The following is a 23377-nucleotide window of genomic DNA, read 5'->3' as shown; positions in this document are numbered from 1 at the left end:
GGTCAATCCGCTCCTGGACAGGGACTCACAGATTGCTCTTAAGAGCCTCACAGGAGTTTCTCCAGGCTCAGCTGTTTGCAAAATCTGGCACATACTGGTTCTAGACATGGGGCAGCTCTCTCTCCTGACCTTTCCAAGCTCTCAAGGTTGTAGCCTTGTCTGATTTTCCTTCATCTAAAGGAACAATAAAGAAAAAACTCAAAGACATCCAGAAAACCATCCTCATTTTCCAAATGTCTCCCGAGCCTTTTCCTCACTTGAGTTAGCCAGGCAGGAAAGAGCTGAGTTGTTGTCATGGCAGTCTTGTATGCAAATTCAGTTACAGCTCTGCCACCAGTCAAAAAAAGCTTCCAGGAAGCGCACTAAAACAGTCAGAGAACTAATGCTCTAAAAGGGAGAGGGAGCTCTTCTGTATCATCAGCCACCTCCAGAAGCAGGTTTACCAACCAAATGTGATCCCACAACTCATTGACCAGGCCCTGTTAAAAAGGACAAGGGCTTAGATTTTGATGACAGCCCACCTCTATGAATCTCTGTTTATCTTTTCATATTTTCTCTTGTCCTTTTCCTCTATCCTTAGTTAATTTCCCTAATGATTTTTTTTTGTTGTTTATTTTTTTACCATGGTAGTTGAGCTCTTCAGTTCCTTTGCGTTCACTTTTCCCCCTTCACATCCTCTTTCCAGATTAGAAGATTGTATTTGAGAGCTGTCAAAGTGATGCACATTTTTCAGCTGCTGTTTTTAATTTTCTTATGTATCACCACACAATATGCTCTCAATATTTGTCACCTTAATGTTTGCCGTTTTGCTATTGTGTTTGGAAATAAAGTCTTAATGCATATCCCTTTTAATGTGCCATCTGTCGGTGGAATGTAAGTTTCTTGAGGGAAGGAACAATTTTGTTTTTGCATTCATATATCAGGCACTTAGCATGATTCCCCTTCATATATATGCAGTTAATACATATTTGCTTAATTGAATTGTGCCCTTCCATGCCATCTATTGAGTTATCTAACACAGACACATAATACTGGGATCCTCCATAGAGTAGCAGAGAACACATTAGAGCCATGAGAACAGACAAGGCTCTGAGAAGATGAAAGCCAGGAAGAAGGCTTCTTTAAGGAACTATTGCTCTCCTACTGTACTCTCCAAACAGTGATAAGAGCTCCTCCTCTTTTTTCTTGCCCTCAGAATTCCCACTTAGCAGGTTGTTGGGGGCGAGGGGGGGAATTACTGTACTAAGCCCTTCCACTAGGTAGAAGAAAGAGTAGTCTAGAGATCAACAGCAGATAAAGCCTCTAGGGAAGAAAAGACTTATTGTTTATCAATATCATTTTTTCTTTAGTTTTTGTAACCCTGAAGATACATCCTCAATAACTTGGAATAATATAATTATGCCTATGGAAGAAGATAGAAAAGAATTGTACAAGATGAGAAGGCTTGGATGGGCTGTAATGTGTATTAGTGGAGCAAATACCCACATCATTGAGATAACAGATTCATAAAAGTATTGAGGCAGAATCATAACAGGGCAGCTAGGTGGTGCAATGAATAGAATGTTAGACCTTGAGTCAGGAAAAAATCTTCCTGAATTCAAATCTGACCTGCCACTTACTAGCTGTGTATCCCTGGGCAAGTCACTTAACCCCTTTACCTCAGTTTCCTCATCTGTAAAATGAACTGGAGAAGGAAAAGGCAAAACGCTCCAGTATCTTTGCCAAGAAAACCCCAAATGGGATCATGAAGAGTCGAACATAACTGAAAAACAACTGAACAACAACAAAGAATCAATCTTATATCTAAAACTCTTGCGTGATGAATTCAGTAAGCATTGATGAAGGATAAGCAGGATAGAAAGCACTACAAATATGATAATGAGTCTGTAACCTATTGTAATGTAATATCAAGCAAAGGCAACTTCCCAGGTTCAAAATACCAGCATAGGTGCTCTCTATTTTATTCAGTAACAAACCCAGAACAGAGAAGATCAAAACATGACATCATTCAGAATACAGTATTTACTAAGTATGATTAAATAATCTCCAAGTACTACCCCAGCCCAGGACCTTCCAATCATTCAATCAATTACAAAGTCTCTGTTCTAAATACTTCTCCACCCCTAGGCTATACCTTAATTAAGTCCACCACAAAGCCCCTCTTCTCAAATGGAGATTAGTTTCCAAACATAAGTAAAATACATTCATTTGCTCAACCATAGAACACAAAAAGGTCAAAAGTTCCCCACCCCTGGATCACAATTGAATCTACCCCAGAGTTACATCAAGTTTAAACACAGCACTTAATACCCAAATGGAGGTCTTTTCTTCATCTTGACAGGAGGCAAGTTCTCAGCAATCTTAGTTCCTGGGGAGACAAGGCTTAGCAAGGCCATAAGATACATTGCCAGTCCCTTCATGAATTTATCCTCTGTCTGTAGAACAGTCCTAGAACCCCTGAACACATTAGCAAAGCCCTCTCCCAGGATTTCTGTAAACATACAACAAGAAAATCCTTCTTCAGGGCTTCTGAACCAACAGAAAGGCTCCCAGACCCCTGCAACAACAGCACTGTCCCTCACCAGTGGACAGCATTCATTCTGTCTGCCGGACAGTCTCCAGACCCCTGCAACAACAGTACTGTCCCTCACCAGTGGACAGTATTCACTCTCTGTCTGCAGGACAGTCTCAGGCCTTCTTAACCAAATGCCAGGTTCCAGGACTTCTTCAACAGGACAGTCTTTCACCAGTGGACAAATCTGGCAAAATAACATCAAAACAGACAGACAAAGTACCAGCAAAACAGCCATGTCTCCTCAGTCCTTGGCAGCTCAGGGGGCAGGTCTCAAAAGTCCAGGGCAATTCAAAGCGGCCACCAGCAATTCCCTTAGTCTCTCTCTCTCCACCAGGTGCTGCTTCCAAAAAAAAAATCTTCCGCCTCTCTCTAGTGTCTCTCCAAATCTACGTCACCAGCTCCTCCCACTTCAGGACTTTCTTTTCACATCAACAAGCCCATCCCACAGGTGGGATTAACAAACTCTGGGTTTTAATACAATCAATTTGAAAACCAAGCCAATACAGGGGAATCTTTAATTGCCATTACTATCACACCTATACATGACATGAATGAGTCTGTAACCTGTACATGACATGAAGGCTAAGTATGATAGCAGAAACATGAGTTTCTGAGTTGGTGGGAGTTTGGGAGAGTTGGAAGGACCAGATTAGGTGATGGACATCTGAGCTTAAAAATTGCTTGTGCCTGTGTAACAGTGTAAATCTATGAATTACCAGCCTATACTTTGTCTAGTTCAACTTTCCAGTCATCTCTCAGAACCAAACTTTGCAAGCTGAAGCCCAGATACCTACACCCCTTCTGATATCCCTTTATCAGACCTTATTGATCTCTGGTCATGCCCCCTTTCTCTTATATCATGAATTTGTCTTTCCTTCTGGGCTAGTGTCTTGGGCACTGGTTTGGGGGGAAAGGCCATTTCTAAGAGATGTTCTCATGAGTGTCAACTTGTCTATTTGTAATGGAATGCCCTAAGATGGAAGAATTATAGGGGTATTGAGGTGTCAGTTACTAATAAGAATTCATTTCAAATGAGTGCAATAGACTCATGTATGAGAGTCATTCTAAACTCCCATAACTATCTAGCAATAATAGAAGCAATTTGAGAAGATAGAGCAGAAGAGTCAAGAGAAAGACTTGAGTTAAATTAGAGGGAGAAGGACATTGTAGAGGTTGTTTGGAGTTATTTATCTGATGAAGAAGGTTAGAGATTGAATTTGGGGAGGGGACATTTAGAAGAACTTGAGGAAAAGTTAAGAAAATCACGAACTAAAGGAGGAGAAGGGCTAGATAAGAAAGATTCAGTCTAAAGAAGGAAAAGGATTGAGGGGGAAGGACCTGCATAGACAGACTGAAGGAGAAGATAGTTGATAAGGAAAGGTAAGTAAGAAAAGGTAAGTAAAACAATATTTAGAGAAAGGAAATGTAGTTGGGAGGGGGCGCTGTGAGGTTTTTAAAAGGTACAGAGATAAAAGAGGCTAAATGTGTTAACAAGGGGTTTAGAAGGTGAGTACAAGCATCCATAAGCAGTTTAAAAGGCAATGCTCAGGATCAAGCAGTGTGGAAAATATAAAAGATTTTTCACTGTCCAATTGTAACAAAAAAAAATTGAGGCTCTTCTCAAAGAGGAGGGAATTGGAAATATTTAAGCAGAAAATAGTTGCTGTCAGATAAATCATTGAGTAAAGACAGAGGAAGAAGAAAAAGTAATGATAGTTGGTTACCTCCTCTGTGGCACTGAGGTAGCATTTTGTCAGCTTGATAATAGTAATAAAGAGGTCTTTTGCTTCGGGCTTATATCCAATCCATAAGAGAAAAACTCCCAACATCTGTCAAAATGGATGACTACTACTCACTACTAGTGAGTCATCTGAGCACAAATGATACTTCCAGAAGCAACCTAGGAAGCATCGCCAAAGCATTGCCACAGTCTTGGGCAATAATAAACTGAAGACCCCAGAGGCATGAGTGGTATTTTTCTCACCACTGTCCATTGAAAGCAAAGGATTAAGAAGAGAAAGGTAATTTAGGAAACAGCTAAAACAAGGAGGGAAAAAAAAAGATCTTGGAAAGCATTTAACTTATCAAGTGGAGAGAGAGGCAACACCAGCAGAAGAAATTTTGTAAAAACAAACAAAATCTTATAGCTGGGTCAAAAAACCTTTCTCTCACACCTACAAGATGAATCAGACATAACTAGACAGCAGTTCATTTGAGGAGTATCTGAGGGCTTTAGTAGACTTGAAAGCTTAATATCAGCCAACAGTCTGATACGGAAGTCAAGAAAGCTAACATATTGTAGGCTACATGAAGAGAGAGAGATGCTATCTAGCCCAGGGGATGTGACGTCATCATTGTATTGTGCTACGATCAGACCACATCTAGAGTATTGTATTCAGTTCTAGGTGCAACATTTTCAGGAGGAAACAAGAAGGGCAACCAGAATGCAAAAGGGCATTGGTATTATTGCATATGAGGATCACTTGAAGAAACTGAGTATATTTCACTTGGAGGAGAGAAGACTGGAGGGAGGGCATAACTCTCACCTGGAAAAAGATTAGACTTGTTCTGCTTGGCCTTACAGAGTAGAACTAAGATTGATGGACTGAAGTTCCAAAGAGACAAGTTTAGACTCGATGCCAAGAAAAACTTTTTAATAATTAGAAGTATCCCCAAAAATGGAATGGGCTATGTTGGGGGGGGCAGCTAATTGGTACCCTGCCACGAGTGGTCTTCAAGCAAAGGATGTATGACAACTTTTGGTATATGTTGCAGAGGGAATTCTTGTGCAGCTGTGGGTTGTATTAGATATCTTCTCAGGACCTTCCCAATTCTGAATTTTTTTGTTTCTGTGATTGTAAGCTTATGTGAGGAAATACAAGAACCAAAGTGAGGAAGTATGACAGAATATATGAGAAACAGAAAACAATTTTGTCATTGGAGTATACCACAGAACACTTGGGTAGAAAGATGATATGTGTGAAAAGTACAGGAAATATCCGAGGCATGGTGTAGTAGGGCTGGAAAACTTTCTCTAAAATAAATTTATTACAGTTACTTTTTTGAAATTTTTTCGTTTTGAATTCTCTCCCTCTCTTCAGTCCATCTCCCAACCAGAGTTGGCAAGCAATAGGACATCAGTTGTACATATGAAATAATGTAAAGCATATTTCCATTTTAGCCATGTTGCAAAAAAAAAGAAAGTGAAAAAAGTATACTTCGATCTGCACTCATAATTCATTAGTTCTTTCTATGGAGGTGGATAGCATTTTTTATCATGAATCTTTCAGCGTTATCTCAGATCATTGTATTGATCAGAGTAGCTATGTCTTTCACAGTTGATCATCATTGTAGTGCCGCTATTACTCTGTACAATGTTCTCCTACTTCTGCTCCCTTCACTTTGTATCAGCTCTTTTAAATTTTCCCAAGTTTTTCTGAAACTGTTCTCATTGTTTCTTATAATAAATAGTCAGTGATAGAAAATTTGAATTATCAAGGCACCTGTTGAATTCTCTAACAAAAATAGAGGAACTAAAAATTTCCTGACTTGCCTTAATGATGATTTTATCTTTCAAAAGAGAAGATCCAGCAAAGGAGAGATTCTGGATCGGCTTCTTTCTAATAGAGAAGGATTGATTTCTGTGGTGGGAATGATTTTGACATCTTAGAATTGATGATGAATAAAGAGGGGCAGCATAGTATGATGGAAAGAGTCCTGGATTTAGAATCAAAGGAAGGGCCTACATTTGAGTCCAGGATTACTAACTATGTAATCTTAGTCAAGACATCTCTGACGGATTACTCTCTGACAGATTAACGTCAGAGACTCACTCAGTCCTTCTCTTTAAAATGAAGGGATTGGACTAAATTACTTTTGTGGTCCTCTCCAGCTCTAAATCTAGGATCCTGTGATCCTAAAACTTTGGCATAGTCTAACTGTTAGACTATGTTAGAGTCCAACTCTAACAGCTATGTGAGATTTTGTGTGAGTAGATTTCAAATGATTCAGAACCCAATGACTCAAATTCTAAAGAAAAAGTTTTCTCAAGAGGTCTAGAAAATTAAAATAAAATTATGAAGCTACAAACAATTCTATTCAATCAGCAAACATTTTATTTATTTGTAATATTCTTTTTTTAATTAAATTCCAAATTCTCTTCCTTTTCCAGCTCCTTTCTTACCCATTGAGAAGGCAAGCAATATGGTATCAATTATACATGCAAAATCATGCAAAACATGTTTCCATATTAGCCATGTTGCAAAAATAGCAAGAAAAAGTGAAAAAAAATTATACTTCTGTTTGCACTCAGAGTTCATTAGTTTTCTATCTGGAGATGGAAAGCATATTTCATCACGAGTCCTTTGGAATTGTCTTAGATCATTGTATTGATCAAAGTAGCTTAGTCTTTCAGAGTTGATTGTTGTTACATTATTGTTATTACTGTGTACAATGACCTCCTAGTTCTGCTAACTTTAGTTATTAGTGATGCTAATTCTGCATCAGTTCATTCTTCCCAGGTCTTTCTGAAATCCGCCTGCTCATCATTTCTTAAAGCACAATAGCACAATATTTATACACCACAAATTGTTTAGCCATTCCCCAATTGATGGGCATCCCCTTAATTACCAGTTCTTTGCCACTGCAAAAAGCTGCTAGAAATATTTTTGTACATATAGGTCTTTTTCCTTTTTCTTTGATCACTTTGAGTTACAGTCCTAATAGTGGTAATGCTGGGTCAAAGGGTATACCCAGGCCTTTGGCTATAGTTCCAAATTGTTCTCCAGAATGGTTGGACCAGTCCACAACTCTACCAGTAATGCATTAGTGTCCCTACTTTTCCACATCATTTATTTTTATTTGCCTTTCTCTGATCAATAGTGATTTAGAGCATTTTATATGATTATAGATAGCCATGATTTCTTCTTCTGAAAGCTGCCTATTCATATCCTTTGATCATTTATCAATTGGGTAATGGATCTTATTTTTTATAAATTTTATTTAGTTTATTATATTTAATAAAAAAGGCTTTTATCAGAGAAAGTTGCTGGAAAGTTCTTTCCCAGTTTCCCAACATGCATTTTTAAAGCATTTATTATGTGCCAGGAACTGTGCTAAATGGTGGAAATACAAAGAAAAAAGCAAAAATAGTCCTTACCTCTACTGGTAAGGGAGATAATATGTCTAAATCAATGCATACATAGATAGAAGGTAATGTTAGAGAGGATGGCACTAGTATTTGGGGGCTGCGGGTACTGACCGGTAGGAAGTAGCTTAGTTCTATCTTTTTTTTTCCTTTTAGATAGCATTTTATTTTTTTTACAGTTATATGTAAAGACAATTTTAACATTTTTTTTAAAATAAGATTTTTAGTTCCAAATTATCTCCCACTCTCCTTCCTAAAATGGCAAGCAATTTTATATAGGTTATATATGTGCAATTATATAAAACATTTTCATATTAGTCATATTGTATAAAAAGAAATAGAATAAAAGGGGGAAAATCTACAAAAAAAATAAAGAATTTAAAAATAGTATGCTTGGATCTGCATTCAGAATCCATCAGATCTTTCTCTGGATGTGGACAGCATTTTCCATCATGAGTCTTTTGGAATTGTCTTGGATCATTGTAGTGCTAAGAACTAAGTCAGTTATAGTTGATAATTGCACATTACTATTACTGTGTACAATGTTCTCCTGGTTCTCACTTCACTTTGTATCAGTTCATGTAAGTCTTTCCAGGTTTTTCTGAATTCCACCTGCTCATCATTTCTTATACCACAATAGGATTTCATTACATTCATATACCACAACTTGTTCAGTCATTCCCCAATTGATAAGACATCCCCTCAGTTTCCAATTCTTGGACAGCACAAAAAGAGCTGCTATAAATATTTTTGTACATCTGGGCCCTTTCCCCTTTTTTTATGATCTCTCTGGGATACAGACTTAATAGTAGCATACACTTAGCTCTGTCTTAAAGGAAACCAGTTATTCTAAGTGTTTAAAGTGAGGAGGGAGAAGATTTTAGGCATGGGAGATAGCTAGTACAAAGGCAAGGGAATTGGAGATAGAATGTGATGTGTGAGAAATAGCAAATGGTCCAGTATAGCTAAATTGTAGAGTGTATAAAGTAGAATATAATGTAAGAAGACAGGAAATATAGGAAGGAGTGAGGTTGTGAAGAACTTTAAATATCAAACAAAAGATGGAATAGGGAACCATTGACGTTTGTTCAGTGGGAACATGATTTAAGTGGAGAATGGATTGGAGTAGGGAGAGATTTGAGGCAGGGAGACCATGTAGAAGGCTATTACATTAATCCATGTGAGATAAGGAGGGCCTGACTGGGGTGGTGACTGTGTGAATAGAGTAAAGTGGATGTATATGAGAGATGATGAGAGATGGAAAAAGAAACTACAGGATTTGACAACTGATTGTACATATGGGGTGGTAGAGAGAAAAGAGTAGAGGATGATACTGAAGTTGTAAATCTGGGTGACTGGGAGAATAGTGACCTCAAGAATGATAAGGAAATGGGGTGCCCAGGTGGCACAGTGAATAGAGCACCGGCCCTGGAGTCAGGAGGACCTGGGTTCAAATCTGGCCTCAGACACTTAACACAAAAACTAGCTGTGTGACCTTGGGCAAGTCACTTAACCCCAATTGCCCTCCAAAAAGCAAAAAAAAAAAAAAGAATAATAAGGAAATTCTTAGGAGAGGATCATTTGAGGGGAGAAAGATAGTGTATTTGGTTTGGGACACGTTGAGTTTGAGAAGCCCGAAGGGTATCCAATTATAAATGTCCAATGAGGAGGAAAAAGAAGAGTCATGTGAAGAGTCCTATATTCATACACAGATAGCTCACCAGCTAACAGATTTTTAAAAGATCTGTTTGAGGCAGGTAGTAATGTATGAATACAAAGTGAGGCCCTGTCCTATAGGGAGGATAAGGACTGCTAAAGCTTAGGTAGAGTTGTGACTGATGAAGAAAGCCAAGGACAACAAAAATAATTTTTTAGGTAGATATATTGTGTAAAAGAGGACCAAAGAATGTACAGTTCCCTTACTTGGCATGGATAGAACATTGACAACTAAGAAGAAAAGGCAAAATTGCTATGCTGTTGTTTTGCTTTCCCCCCCCCCCCCCCATGGAGGGGAACCTTAGGAAGGGAAAGGATAGAACAAAAATGACTAATAGAAAGTTGATATTTACTGTTGAAAAGGAGCTACTAAGAGGGCACCTCGCTGTCCTTAATAAATTCAGGTCATCTGGCCCAGATGACCTACATTATCTCCATTACAGTGCATTGCATTATATGTACAATGCCAAAAGAAGTGGTAAATATTATTGCTAATCCTCTGTCAGTAATATCTGGAAAATTATAAAAAATAGGGAAAGTGTTATAGGACTTTAAAGGCAAATGCCCTGATTTTGTTTAAAAAAAAAAAAAAGGAAATAGAGTCTGCAAACTATAGACTAATGAGTGTGAGACTTCAACTCCTGGCAAAATTCTAGCATCTATTATTAAAGATATGGTTAGTGCACATCTAGTAAAGGAAGTGGTAGTTGCAAAGGGCCAGCATGGTTTTAGCACAAATAAAGTGTCTCATGATATTACTGTGGAAGAGGTAGAGAGATGTGGGCTGGATTATAGTATCATTAGATGGAGTCAGAATTGGCTGGATGACTGAACTTGGAAAGTATTCCTTAATAGTTGATGTCAACTTGGAAGGAAGTGTACATTGAAGACCTCCCTCCCCGGGATCTATGCTTAGCTCTGTGCTATATAATATTTCTATTTATGACTTAAATAAAGACATATAGATGGCATGTTCATCAAATTTGCAGATTACACAGAATTGAGAAAACTAACGGTGTCAGGAATGAAATGAAAAGATTGACAGGCTAGAACATTGGACTGAATCTAGTATGAAATTTGAAAGTGATAAATGTAAGGTCTAGCATTAGAGTTTTTAAAATTGACTTCATAAGTAGAGAATGGTTGAGGATTAAACAGCACTTTGTCGTATTTTTAAAAATCTGGAGTTCTAGTAGATTGCACCACTACATGAGCCAGCATTGTGATGTGACAGCCAAAAAAGACAGTGTGATTTTAGACTTCATTAAGAGATTAGTTAGAAAAAGAGGGGAGGGTCTATACTCTGCCCTGGTCACACCACTTCTAGACTGGTGTGTTCATTTCTGGGTGTCACAGTCTCTAAAGATCATTGATAAACTGGAAAATGTCCAGACAAGGGCAGCCACAATGGTGAGTCACCTTGAGTCCATATCATAAGACAGTGTTTTAGAAGAACTGGGGATGTATAGTCTACACAAGAGAAGACTATCAGGACATGATAGCTGTCTTCAAATATTTGAGACTGTTAACATGGAAGAGAGAGAGTAAACTTTATATTTTTGGTCCTATAAATGAATAATTAGGAACAATGAATAGAAGGAAGAAAGAGGCAAATTCAGTTTTGATGTCAGGAAGAAAACTTCCTATCTAAAAGTGAAACTGTGGCAGCTAGATGGTGCAGCGGATAGAGCGCCAGGCATGGAATCAGGAAGACTCATCTTGCAGAGTTCAAATCTGGTCTCAGATATTTTCTAGCTGTATGACCCTGTGCAATTCACTTAACCCTGTTTGCCTCATTTTCTTCATCTGTAAAATGATCCGGAGAAGGAAATGGCAAAACACTCCAGGATCTTTGCCAAGGAAACCCCCAAAATTAGGTCACAGAGAGTCAGACATGACTGAAAAATGACTAAAAAAATGAAATTGACTCTTTTGGAAAGTAGTAGGTTCCCACTCTTTTGAGGGGGCTTCCAGCAGAGACTTGGCAGAACTATTTGGTACAGTGTAGTGGGGACTGGAGGATTGGATGGTTGGATGGATTGGATTAAATGGCTGCTGAGGTTCCTTCTAACTCTGAAATTCTGTGATGCCTTCCTTGTATGAACCTATATTACCATTAAAAATATTTGGAATTTGTTTTAAAAAATAGAAAAGTAGGTCAGTGAAACAGACTAGATAAGTAAGACATAGAAGCAAATGAACATGGTTTTCCAGTGTATGCTAAAAACAAGAACAGATATTATCGGGGAAATTAAATAAAAACTGTTCATTAAGAACTGTTGGGAAAACTGGAAAAGTTTGACAGAAAACAGGTTTAGACTAGCACTTTGTGCCATAATAAACTCCAAATGAATACTTAACCTATATAGAAAAATTGGTTATAAAATTAGAAAAGAACAATAGGTTGGTACATTTCACAATTGTTGTTTAAAAACAAAGGATAGAGATAAAAATAAAAAGTAAAATAGGTCATTTCAATTACATGAAATTTAAAAGCTTTTGAATTTAAAAAAAACTTGCAGTTAGAATAAGAAGGAATCAGTTTTTTTTTTAAGTCTTTGCATCAGACATTTTAAATAATAGTCCAGTACCAAGATATGTGGGGACTTGATCCAAAATATATAAAATCAAAACCCATTCTTCAATAGATAAGTGGTCAAAAGATAACAGATTTCAAAAACTGCAAACGATCAACTACCATATGAAAACATGCAGGTTTTAGCCAAGATTGACTCCCTGAATTTTAGAAAAGACTAAATAGAAATCAGTGATTCCATGAGGTATCAAGAAATATTAGGAAAAAATTAAAGATTAGAAAAATAGAAGAAAATAATAATCATTCCAGTAAAAAAGTAAATAGTACAAAATAGGAAAAATGGTTTAATACTTTTAAATTTCATTGATATATTTTTTGAAAAAAAAAACAATTGTGAAATGTACTACCTGTTGTTCTTTTCTAATTTTATAAACAATTTTTGTATATAGGTTAAGTATTCATTTGGAGTTTATTATGGCATAAAATTATGCCTATATAGTGGGTGGCTTGTTCAGTAATAGTTTCTGATTTTGAGCCTTAACTTCTTCAAATTTGTCAGTGATTGTCAAATTTTAACTTCTTTGAATATTCATGTTCTATGGATGGTGTAGCTACCTTAAATTTCTTTACAAAATTCAAAATAATGATGAACTAGTAGTTGGTTTTATAATAGTACTGTAAATGACTATCATTTGCTCCTCAAAAGTTCCTCCAACTTCTGCAGGACAAAAAAAATCACAACTATTTATTCAATGGTTTTAATGTCTACCTAACGATTTTGGTTACAGTCTGACATAATAATATGTTATGTAAATAATTCTCCTGTAACTAATAAGTGAATTTTAAAAATGCAAAATGTCTTGGAGGCGGCTAGGTGGCGCAGTGAGTAAAGTGCCAGCCCCAGAATCAGGAGGACCCGAGTTTGGTTCTGGCCTCAGACACTTAACACACACACAGACACACACACACACACACACACACACAACTAGCCATGTGACCTAGGGCAAGTTACTTAACCCCAATTGCCCTAAAAAAGGTAAAAAAAAAAAAAAGAATGCAAAATGTCTGCAGAAGGTACAGTTTAGTAAACTATTAAATCATACCACTGATGTAATATTTCATTTTCTTGATTCATTCTTTAGTTTTAAAAACAAAAAGATAGCCATTTTAAAAAGAACATGTATTTCCATTTTAAAGATAGTAAAATTCAGTAAACTATTTCATGTATAAACTAAAATTTGTGCTTAACAAACAAAAATCTTACAAACCTTGCAAGTTACACTTTCAGTATTTAAATTTTAAATATAAATTTGAAACTCCTAATGATCACATAGAATGACAGAATTGAAGTTACTCCAATTCTGTTTCTTCAACTTACTATCACTATTCTAGTATTGTTTATTTTAAAAGCACTCTGTTAATGTAGGAATATATAGTGCCACAGGAGCTGGAGACACAAAACTGCCCTCAAAGTGAGCTCAAACTATTCTAAACCATTAACGAACTAAAAAAAAAAATCCCACAAACTTTTAAAATCATGTAAGAGGGAAAATGGTGCCTTTTTGATAAAATATAAATATTCAGATAAGTCACCGAATGCCAATATTGTATTGAAATAGAAAAAACTACATAATACAGAAATTGCACTTAGAAATGGGCATGATCCACTCCATAGACCCTTTACTTTAATCCATAGTAGTTTCTTTTCTAAAGTTAAAAAAATCTAAGAATAGATTTTTATAGAAATCTAAGCTTTTAATCATTTATGAGCTTACTATTGAAATGAATGCTTGTATCTGAGTCTGTGTGTTAAGGGCCTACTACAGAACTTAAGTTTTCTGAATTAACATCTGTGTAGAATACAATGTTTATTAAAAGATAAGTAATAAAAATGTGCTAATGTGAAGCTTGCATATATTTCTTAAAACTCAAGTGACCATAGCAATTGTTTATTGTTTAGATGAGCAAAAAAACATTTTTAGGGAGGAGTATTGTATCACTGAAATTGCTTAGAATTGCCAGTTCATGATCCTAATAAAAAACAGACCGACTTTTAGTTGATTTTATTATTGTTTTTACATTCTCTATAGATGATGCACCCTCTTACTGCTTGTACCTGAGGCAAACCATTCCTACCACCCTAACCTTGATATGCCAGAGGTCCCACAGAAGATCTAGTAATGTTATAGCCAAAATTCAGAGCTCCCACATCAAATAAAAAATACTCAATTAGACATAAAAAAAGAGTTCAAGTACCAAGGAACCACATTCTGGATCATATAAGACCTGTGATTTTGTTTTGGTTTGGTTTTTTTGTTTTTGCTTTTTGGAGGTCAATTGGGATTAAGTGACTTGCCCAAGGTCACACAGCTAGTTTTTTTTTTGTGTGTGTGTGTGTGTGTGTGTGTGTGTGTTAAGTGTCTGAGGCCAGATCTGAACCCAGGTCCTCCTGACTCCAGGGCCGGTGCTCTATTCACTGCGCCACCTAGAGCTTTTACTCTAAATAAGAGGAAATCTTAGACTACCATATTCCAAAAGGCAAAAAGATTTGGTTCATAACCAAGAATAACTTAGCCTATAATGATGAGTTTAATACTATAGGAGGAAAAATGGGCCATTAAGTGAATAAAGGACTTTCAAGCACTTTCTTCTGATAAAAATATCAGAGCTAAGTAGGAACTTTGAAAAGAAAAATAAATAAATAAAAATGCAAATTTATTTGAACAACTAGAAATAGCACATGATGATGAAAAGCTAATATTCTAATGGGAAGAGAAAAAACAAATGTCATCTCAGAACCTTAATGTCTTCAAACAGTACTGAGAGAGTTAAATAAGAAAAACAGAAGACCTGAGCCTGGATTGGTTCTGTTCTGAAGGTTTTTGAACAAGGGAAAAGAGAAAGTATCAAAAATGGGATATACTAGTGTAGAAGGGAAGAAAGGAAACTATTTCTTATAATTGATGTGTATGAGAAGAATAGTATACAAACATGGAGAAAGAGCTAGAGGGAAATAGTCATCAGATGAACCTCACTGTTTTCTGAACTAGATAAAGGAGGAAAGAGTATAGAACCCTTGGGTGGCTAGGTGGTGCAGTGAATAGAGCACTGGCCCTGGAGTCAGGAGGACCTGAGTTCAAATCTGGCCTCAGACACTTAACACAAAACTAGCCATGTGACCTTGGGCAAGTCATTTAACCCCAATTGCCCTACCTCTCCCCCTCCAAAAACCGGCCCCAGTGTCGGGGTGACCTAGGGATTGAGTCTGGGCTCAGACACTTAGCACCACACCTAGAAATAACTGGCCGTGTAACCTTGAGCAAGTTACTTAATCCCAATTGCTTAAAAAAAAAAAGAGTATGGAACCCTGCCACTATTACTGCCATATACAGGTGCCTGTGCTGACAAAAAGAAAAAAGAATGTGGTGGACCAGTATATCAAATGTAATGAGGATACAGGAGGGGATAGGGAAAAGTACGAGTTAAGATGGAGGATAATACTGGGAAGAAGCAGTCTCAAGCAAAGTGAATTTCCTAATCCTGAAGTGGAGATTACAACAAAACCAAAACAAAACAGCAAAGGACTGGAAACTAAGGGGGTGCTCGTCAGTTAGGAAATGGTTGAATACATTATGGTTTCTTAATATAATGGGGTAATGTTGCATTGTAAGAAATGATGAGACAATATCAGAGAATCCTGGGGAATATAATCTGATACACAATGGAATGAGCAGAACCAGTAGAACAATTGAAACAATGACAGCATCTGTATAAATAAAACAACTTAAAGGCCACTGTGTGGATTTGGTTTGCTTGCTAATGTGTACTTATAACAAGAGGGTTTTTTTTTTCTGTTTTTAATGGCAAGAGGGCTAGACGAAGAGAGAAGGAATATTAATGGTGATGTTTCCTAAAAAAGAAGGAAAAAGAGGAGGGCCTTTGAAACATTTTTAAAATGTGGAGCAGTACAGAAGAAATTCATAAGAAAGTACAGATAAACAGAACAGTTTTGAAAGTTAACAGGTTAAACTTATCTATTTTTTTTAAAGCAAGTAATATGGAATAGAGACTTAGAATTTAGCGTATAATTCCCTTTGTGTTCTACTTTATTTGAAAATGCAAATTTCTATACAAATTACAAATATGGAAATGCTCAATTTTTTGGTGTTTGTTAATTTTTTTAATTTAAAAGAAAAATGCAAATTAATACAACTTTGGGGTTTTAGTTCATACCTATCAAACTGGAAAATCTGATAAAGTCAACAGTCAATAGCTAAAGGACTACAAACACTTTTGGTAAAGTTGTGAGTTTGGTCTTACCATTCTGGAAAACACTTTGGAATTACATGGTTAAAGTTAATAAACTGTTCATACCCTTTGGTGTATCTTAAGAAAGAAAGATCCTATATGTACCCAGATGTTCACAGAAGTACTTTTTTAGTAGCAAAAAAAACCCTGAAAACACAGGGTGGCTAGGAGGTGCAGTGAATAGAGCACTGGCCCTGGAGTCAAGAGGACCTGAGTTCAAATCCAGCCTCATACACTTGACACACTTACTAGCTGTGTGACCTTGGGCAAGTAACTTAACCCCAATTGCCTTGCAAAATAAATTTTTTTTTTAAACTGAAAATAAACTGGGTGCCCATCAACTAAAGAATGACTAAAGAAATTACAAATATATACATGAATAAATAAGAGAAAATAGGAAGACATACAGACTTATACAGAGCAAATTAATCAGAACCAATTGAACATATATGCCAATACAAATATGAATGAAAGTAAGAATTGAAGACATAATTAAGACTGAACTTTATTCCCTTTCTATGTTCCAGAGAACTGATGACACAATATGCTACTGCCCTCCCATTGGAAAGAATGTGTTGGGCTCTGAATACATGTTATTGAATATTCTCTCAGTTAAATTTGCTGTGGTTTTGTTTTTGTTTAACTGTTTCTTTATTATAAGAGTGGAAGCTGGGTAGAATAGGTTGTTGGGAATTGATAGTGGTGTGAATATCAAAAAACAGAATGTTAGATTTTCAGAATCTTACAGTTTTATTAATTAAGCAAGTGAGATTATTCTGAACAGAATTATTTAACATGACTCTTTATTGGCTCCATGAATTCACTTCACTTTCTTTCTTTTTTGCTTTTTGGACGGCAATTGGGGTTAAGTGACTTGCCCAAAGTCATATGGCTAGTAAGTGTGTCAAGTGTCTGAGGCTGGATTTGAACTCAGGTCCTCCTGACTCCAGGGCCAGTGCTCTATTTATGGCACCACCTAGCTGCCCCTTCACTTTCTAAGCATTTGCAAATCATCTACTTAATAAACCTGTTCTAGAACTGTTCTGTGAGAAATTCCCAGGCTATAACTCCAAGAATCCTTCTTAACTCCATTTAGAAAAGCAGAGTACCTTCCTATCTCAAGTTTTCTTCACCTCTCATTCTGCATGATTTCCCAAAGATTATGTATAGTAGTTCTTAGTTACCTCTACAAGTTCTTTTTGTATTTTGACTTATTATTTGTTTGGGCTCATATATGTACTTTATTTAAATTGGGGTTGCGCTCTATCATATCTATTGTCTTTAGTTTCATCTTGACTTTTGAGAGGCAATATTCTAGTGAAAATAGTGCTGGATTAAGAGTCAGAAGCCCTGGGTTCTAGCACTTGTTCAGCTACCCATTCATCATGTGAGATTGGCTAAGTCATTTGCGCTTCTTAAGCCTCAGTTTGATTATTAAAACAATGATATTACCTGCCGTTTGTACCTCTTAGACTGCTTGTATTAAAGGTAAATAAATGTGAAAGTTCTTTGTAAACTGTATGTTGCTACACCCATGTAAGGCATCATACTGTAATATAATTGATAATTAACCTTTTCAAACTTAGCTATGTTGCTGCTAGGGAAACAGATACATTAAAGGTTATTCCCATAACTGAATTCTTTCCTCCCTGGTAGAACCTACCATTTTGCATCCTGGTGGCAGGCATCTTCTTCAAGAACCTAAGTTAGCCACGTGACCAAATGAAGCGTCTGGAGCAGAACTTCCCAGGGCAAAGATCATTTTCCTTGATGTTTTATTTTCCCAACACAGAAAAGAGGTTAAATTTGCATTTTTTTATTTCTTTCAGATTGGGAGACTAGGCCTGAAATAGAAGAGTCAACTACAAAGCAGGTCACTTTTACAGAAGAATTATCCCAAGAAAAATGTAAAAGGGATGGTTGCCAGGACTTCAAGTTGGGAAAAACTTGGGAATTTGAAGTCATGTTAGAAAAACAACGGGGCAACCAGGACAGACCTTCCAGACAAATGGCAACAACTCATATGAAAACTAACAAGGTGACCAACCATGAAAGTAATAAATTTGTGAGAAAATTCAGACTGGGATCAGTATTTGCTTTACAACAAAGAATTCCTATAGAAAAGAATCTCCGTAAATTTGATAAGCATGGGAAAAGTTTTAAACAGAATTCAAACCTGATTAAATGTAATAGGATGTCCTCAGGAAAGAAACTTTATAATTACAATGAATGTGGAAACTCATTCAGGTACCACTTAGACTTTATTCAATATCATACTGGAAAAAAATCCTATAAATGCAATGAATGTTCAAAAGCTTTCAGTAAGGAGTCATCCCTCAGCAGGCACTGGAGAATTCACATTGGAGAGAAAACCTATGAATGTAATGAATGTGGGAAAAATTTCAATGAGAGGTCATGCTTAAATAAACACCAGAGAATCCATACAGGAGAGAAACCCTACAAATGTAATGAATGTGGAAAAGCCTTCACTGGCAGGTCATCTCTTAGTAGACATCAAAGAATCCACACTGGGGAAAAACCCTATGAATGTAATGAGTGTGGGAAAGCCTTCATTCAGAGTATACACCTTACTCGACATCAGAGAATTCATACAGGAGAGAAACCCTATAAATGTAATAAGTGTGGTAAACCATTTAGATGGAATACACAACTCATTCTACATCAGAGGATCCATACAGGAGAGAAACCCTATGAATGTAATGAATGTGGAAAAGCCTTTAGCCGCAGTACACACCTTAATCAACATCAGCTAATTCATACTGGAAAGAAACCTTATGAATGTATTGTATGTGGGAAGGCCTTCAATGATAGGTCATCTGTTACTAAGCATCAGCGAATTCATACTGGAGAGAAACCCTATGAATGCAGTGTATGTGGGAAAGCCTTTCCTCACAGGTCATCCCTTACAGAACATCACAGAGTTCATACTAGAGAGAAACCCTATGCATGTGATGCATGTGGAAAAGCTTTCAGCCGTAACACATATCTTACCCAACATCAGAGAATTCATACAGGAGAGAAACCCTTTGAATGTAATGAATGTGGGAAAGCTTTTGGCCGGAGCACAAATCTTGCTCAACATAAGAGAATTCATACTGGATTAAAACCCTATGAATGTAATGCATGTGGGAAGGCCTTCATTGATAGGTCATCCCTTTCTAAACATCAGAGAGTTCATACTGGGGAGAAACCCTATGAATGTAATGAATGTAGGAAAGCTTTTAGCCACATATCTTCCCTTACTAAACACCAGAGAATTCATAATGGAGAGAAATTTTAGTTCATATGGAAAATTCCTTATAAATCCAACCCCTACTCAATATTGGAGATCCTAAAGAAGACAGAGGTAGTGTGGTGCGGTGAAAGGAGTTGGGTTTAGAATCAGAGGACCTGGCTCAAATTCCAGCTCTTTCAACTTACCACCTTAAGCAAAATCATTTTAACTTTCTGGGTCTCAATTCCCTCTTCCCTAAAATAAGGAAGTTCAGCAAAACAAACTCTTAAGATTATTTCCAGTTCCAAACCTCTGGTCTTTCAAACAGAATTCATTCCTTACCCATTAAAGGAATCATATTGGTGAGTAGTAATACATATATAAAGAATGTAGGAAAACTTTCATGCAAAGCATAGCACTTACTCAGCATCACACTTGATAGTGCAAAATAACCATATGAATGTGACGTGTAAGAAAGTCTTCAGATGTGCTTCAGCTCACATCAAATATCAGATACTTTAATGGATATGCGATCTCATTAATGTGGATACTCTCCAATGATGCTCATTCTGAGCAACTTTTGTCTCCCCATAAATCTTCCACAGGGCAGTCTACCCAACATGCTGGAAGTCTTCCTTTGATTCTTGTGAATCCTATGCATGCCTACAGATGAAGCATGTAACCTGTCAATCATTCATCATTCACTTTCACATGAATAGCTTAACTTCTTTTCTGATCATATGGTACTTTGGTGACATCCTGAAGGCCACTTCTCTGTGTATTTATTGGTTGGGAAGTATGTTACACAGTCCATTCATGCCCACCACTTGAATTCTTTGAAGACTGTGGTATTTCATGATTCATAGCCATACAGCATCACTGAAAGAAGTGTTTTTTAAAAGGTGGGCCTTTGTTTCAGAAAGAAGCTTGGAGTCATTAAAAAGACTATAGTTTCCCAAATTCAATATAGCCTTGAGATTGCTGCCTTCCTATTCAATCTTAAACCTAGCTCTTTGTTAATGTGCAGTCTTTCTAAGATAAATGTACTGATAAACCAACTTTATAAGTTATCCATCCAACTGCATATCATAGTCTGGATAATAGGCATTATTAAACCACTTTTTTTCCTTCTGGTGTGGATAGTTAGGCAAACTAATATTAATTGGAATTTATATTAGAGAGTAACCATATGAATGTGTCACATAAGAAAGTCTTTAAATTCAGGTCAGCCCATATAGAAAATCAGAGACTTTATTTTGATTCTATGATGGATCTGTAACCTCATTGATAAGAGCATTTACTCCAGTGGAGCAGATAACAAATCATCCATGCTCCTTCATTCTAAGCAAATCTTGTCCACATATCTTCCATAAATCTTCCACAGGAGCTCCAGGATTTAATGCAATCCATACAATGTCAGCCACAAACAGGGACATCTGGAGAACCATAGTATTTATACTAAATCTTCCATTTGAATTCTTTACTAAGCATCCTCCACGATGGTGGCAAATAACTTTGGCAAGTACACATCTCCTTTTACATTTCATTTAACATTAATCTTGAGGGGGGTGTTGATTGACGTTTATTACATATTTTTCAAGGGGTCTTGTATTCCAATATGCATGGAAATAATCTTAAGAACATAATGAATTAAGAGAAATTTTCTTTTACACCAATCCCATAAGTATTGACTTTCCCTACATGTGCCTTTTAATAGAGGATTTCAACCACAGCATTCTTTCCTATTCTCATCCATTTTATTAGCCATTTAATGTTGCAGTTAAATATGCAATGGAACTAAAATAATGAGGCTAACATTGTATGGAAATGCACTAGAACTAATGCATCCAATTGAGAAAATTCATTGTAAGGGCAGACCTGCTCTTTGCTACCTCACCTTATATGTACCTCTAGTTTGGGTTTAAGGAAAGATATTTTTTTTACATTCACCCTGAATTGAACATAATCTTAAAATCTTGGCAGCTTAAATTTTTTTTTAATTTCTATGTATTCCATATTCTCTGCTAAGTTCTCATTAAAATAATGTAGGAAACCATTCCCTGACTTTTGTTCCTGACACCTAATTTATCAGTTTTTTCTCACCCCCTGAGCTTCTTACTGGAACAGGGACTATTGCAGATGGAAGACATTTAATAAATGCTTATTGAATTGAATAAGTAACTACAAGGCATATCGAGGAGGGAGAAAGTATGAACATAACAATTTTATAAAATTCAGACTGACAAAATTGGGAGAATATCCAGTAAGCTTATATAGTCAGAACTATTTATGTTTTATAATTCTGTTGCATATTTTTCTATTTCTTAAATCTAGAAACAGGTAGTTTTGATTATTACTGTTTTTGAAATGCAATATGGTAATACATGCTTTGTTAACCTTTTTTTTCATGATTCCCTTTGATAACCCTTTCTTTTTGTGCTTCCATGTAAATTTTGCTTCTGCTTTCTTTTCTCTTTCTAAAAAGTGACTAGTTGATATTTAGTATTACTATTATTGTTAGTATAGTAGTGAGGCAACACCCTCTTCAATTGCAAATCTGTGGCAACCATCTATAATTTGCAGTCCAAGCAACTTAATTGGGATTCAGGGAAGGTAAGTGACTTTCCCATGGTCACAGAGCTAGGTACATGTCAGAGGTGGGTTTCAATTCCAGTTCTTCCTGATTCCAAGTGCAGTACTCTAGCCATTATGCCACATTACCTTTCTTGATATTGTATTACAGCTATATATTATATATGAGAAATAGTGACATTTTTGCTATACTACATCATTCTAACAATTTCAGAGGCCATCTCTCCAATTATTATTTTTCTTTCTTTATTTCTGTCACACAGTTTGGAAATTCTTTTTATATAGGTCTTGGGTAGGTTAATGCCCAATAGTTGATGTTTTTTTATTATTATAAAGAGTATTTTTCTTCCTGTAATTTTCCCTCAATTTTATTAGTGATACATAAAAGTGCAGATGATTTTTTATTGGTTTATCTTTTACCCCCCTGCTTAATAAAGTCATGCATATCTTAATACTTTCTGAGGCTAATGAATTACTCCTGATTCTGATTAGCTTTTAAGATCAGATGAGATCAGGTACATTTCAATCTCTTGGATTTTCTAAATATATAACCATATTATTTGGAAATAAAGATAGCTTATTCATTACAAAGGTATTTCTTTAATTTGTTTTCATGCCTTATTGCTATAACTTGCATTTCTAAAACTGTGGTGAATATTAATGTTGAAAGTAAACAAACCTGTTTTGAGTGGGAATGTTTATAATGTTTCTCTATTGCATATTATGTGGTTTTAAATAAATACTATATAAAATCATATTTTGACACTCCAATGGGCCTATGATCTCATCATTCAGCAAGCCTATTTTAAGCGCCTACAATGTGCAGAGCACTGGGGAGATACAAAGTTTAGTAAGACACAGTAACAGGCATTCGTGGACATGGTAAAAGGTTGACACAAATATAGTTGAGTATAATTAACAACGTTTCATGATAAATACTTTTTAAATTTCAAATAAGGTCCTATGTGAGGTCTGAGACAAATCTTTAGTTGGTGAGTATAACAAAAAACTTCAAGGAAGCCTTTGAGTTGAGTTTTAACGAATGAGTGGGAGTTCAGCAGGTAAACAGGGATCGCATGGAAGGCATAGAAAACACAGGAAACAAATGTTGGGGTTATGGTTGGGGATTGTTGAGGGTCACGGATGGTCTAGGGACCGCAGGGATAGCCGAAAAGCCCTCTTGCCTGTTGTCTCTATGGCCATAATGTCCAGATTGGCTCTCCAAACTTTGCCCTGCCCCATTTCCCGTTAACATGCATGTTAGTTATG

At 36.3% G+C, this 23377-nt stretch overlaps 1 protein-coding gene across 2 annotated transcripts in view; it reads left to right on the top strand.

Annotated features, from left to right (window-relative positions):
* Window positions 1–22879, top strand: part of LOC138157167 (zinc finger protein 184-like) — a 79565-nt gene extending 56686 nt beyond the window's left edge. The window contains exon 7 of one of the 2 annotated variants that reach the window (XM_069082683.1): window positions 18428–22879. In XM_069082683.1, coding sequence (XP_068938784.1) covers window positions 18428–19582 — 1155 coding nt within the window. In that variant the 3' untranslated portion in view covers window positions 19583–22879. Of the gene's footprint in view, window positions 1–18110 lie in introns of both variants that reach the window. The other variant, XM_069082682.1, reaches the window with a different exon arrangement.
* Window positions 22880–23377: the final 498 nt, after the last annotated feature.

The sequence above is a fragment of the Petaurus breviceps genome, unplaced genomic scaffold (assembly GCF_028583685.1).
Source record: "Petaurus breviceps papuanus isolate PSGF00001 unplaced genomic scaffold, PetGlider_PUasm1.0 171, whole genome shotgun sequence".
Lineage (NCBI taxonomy): Eukaryota > Metazoa > Chordata > Mammalia > Diprotodontia > Petauridae > Petaurus > Petaurus breviceps.
This window is presented reverse-complemented; position numbering and strand designations above follow the sequence as displayed.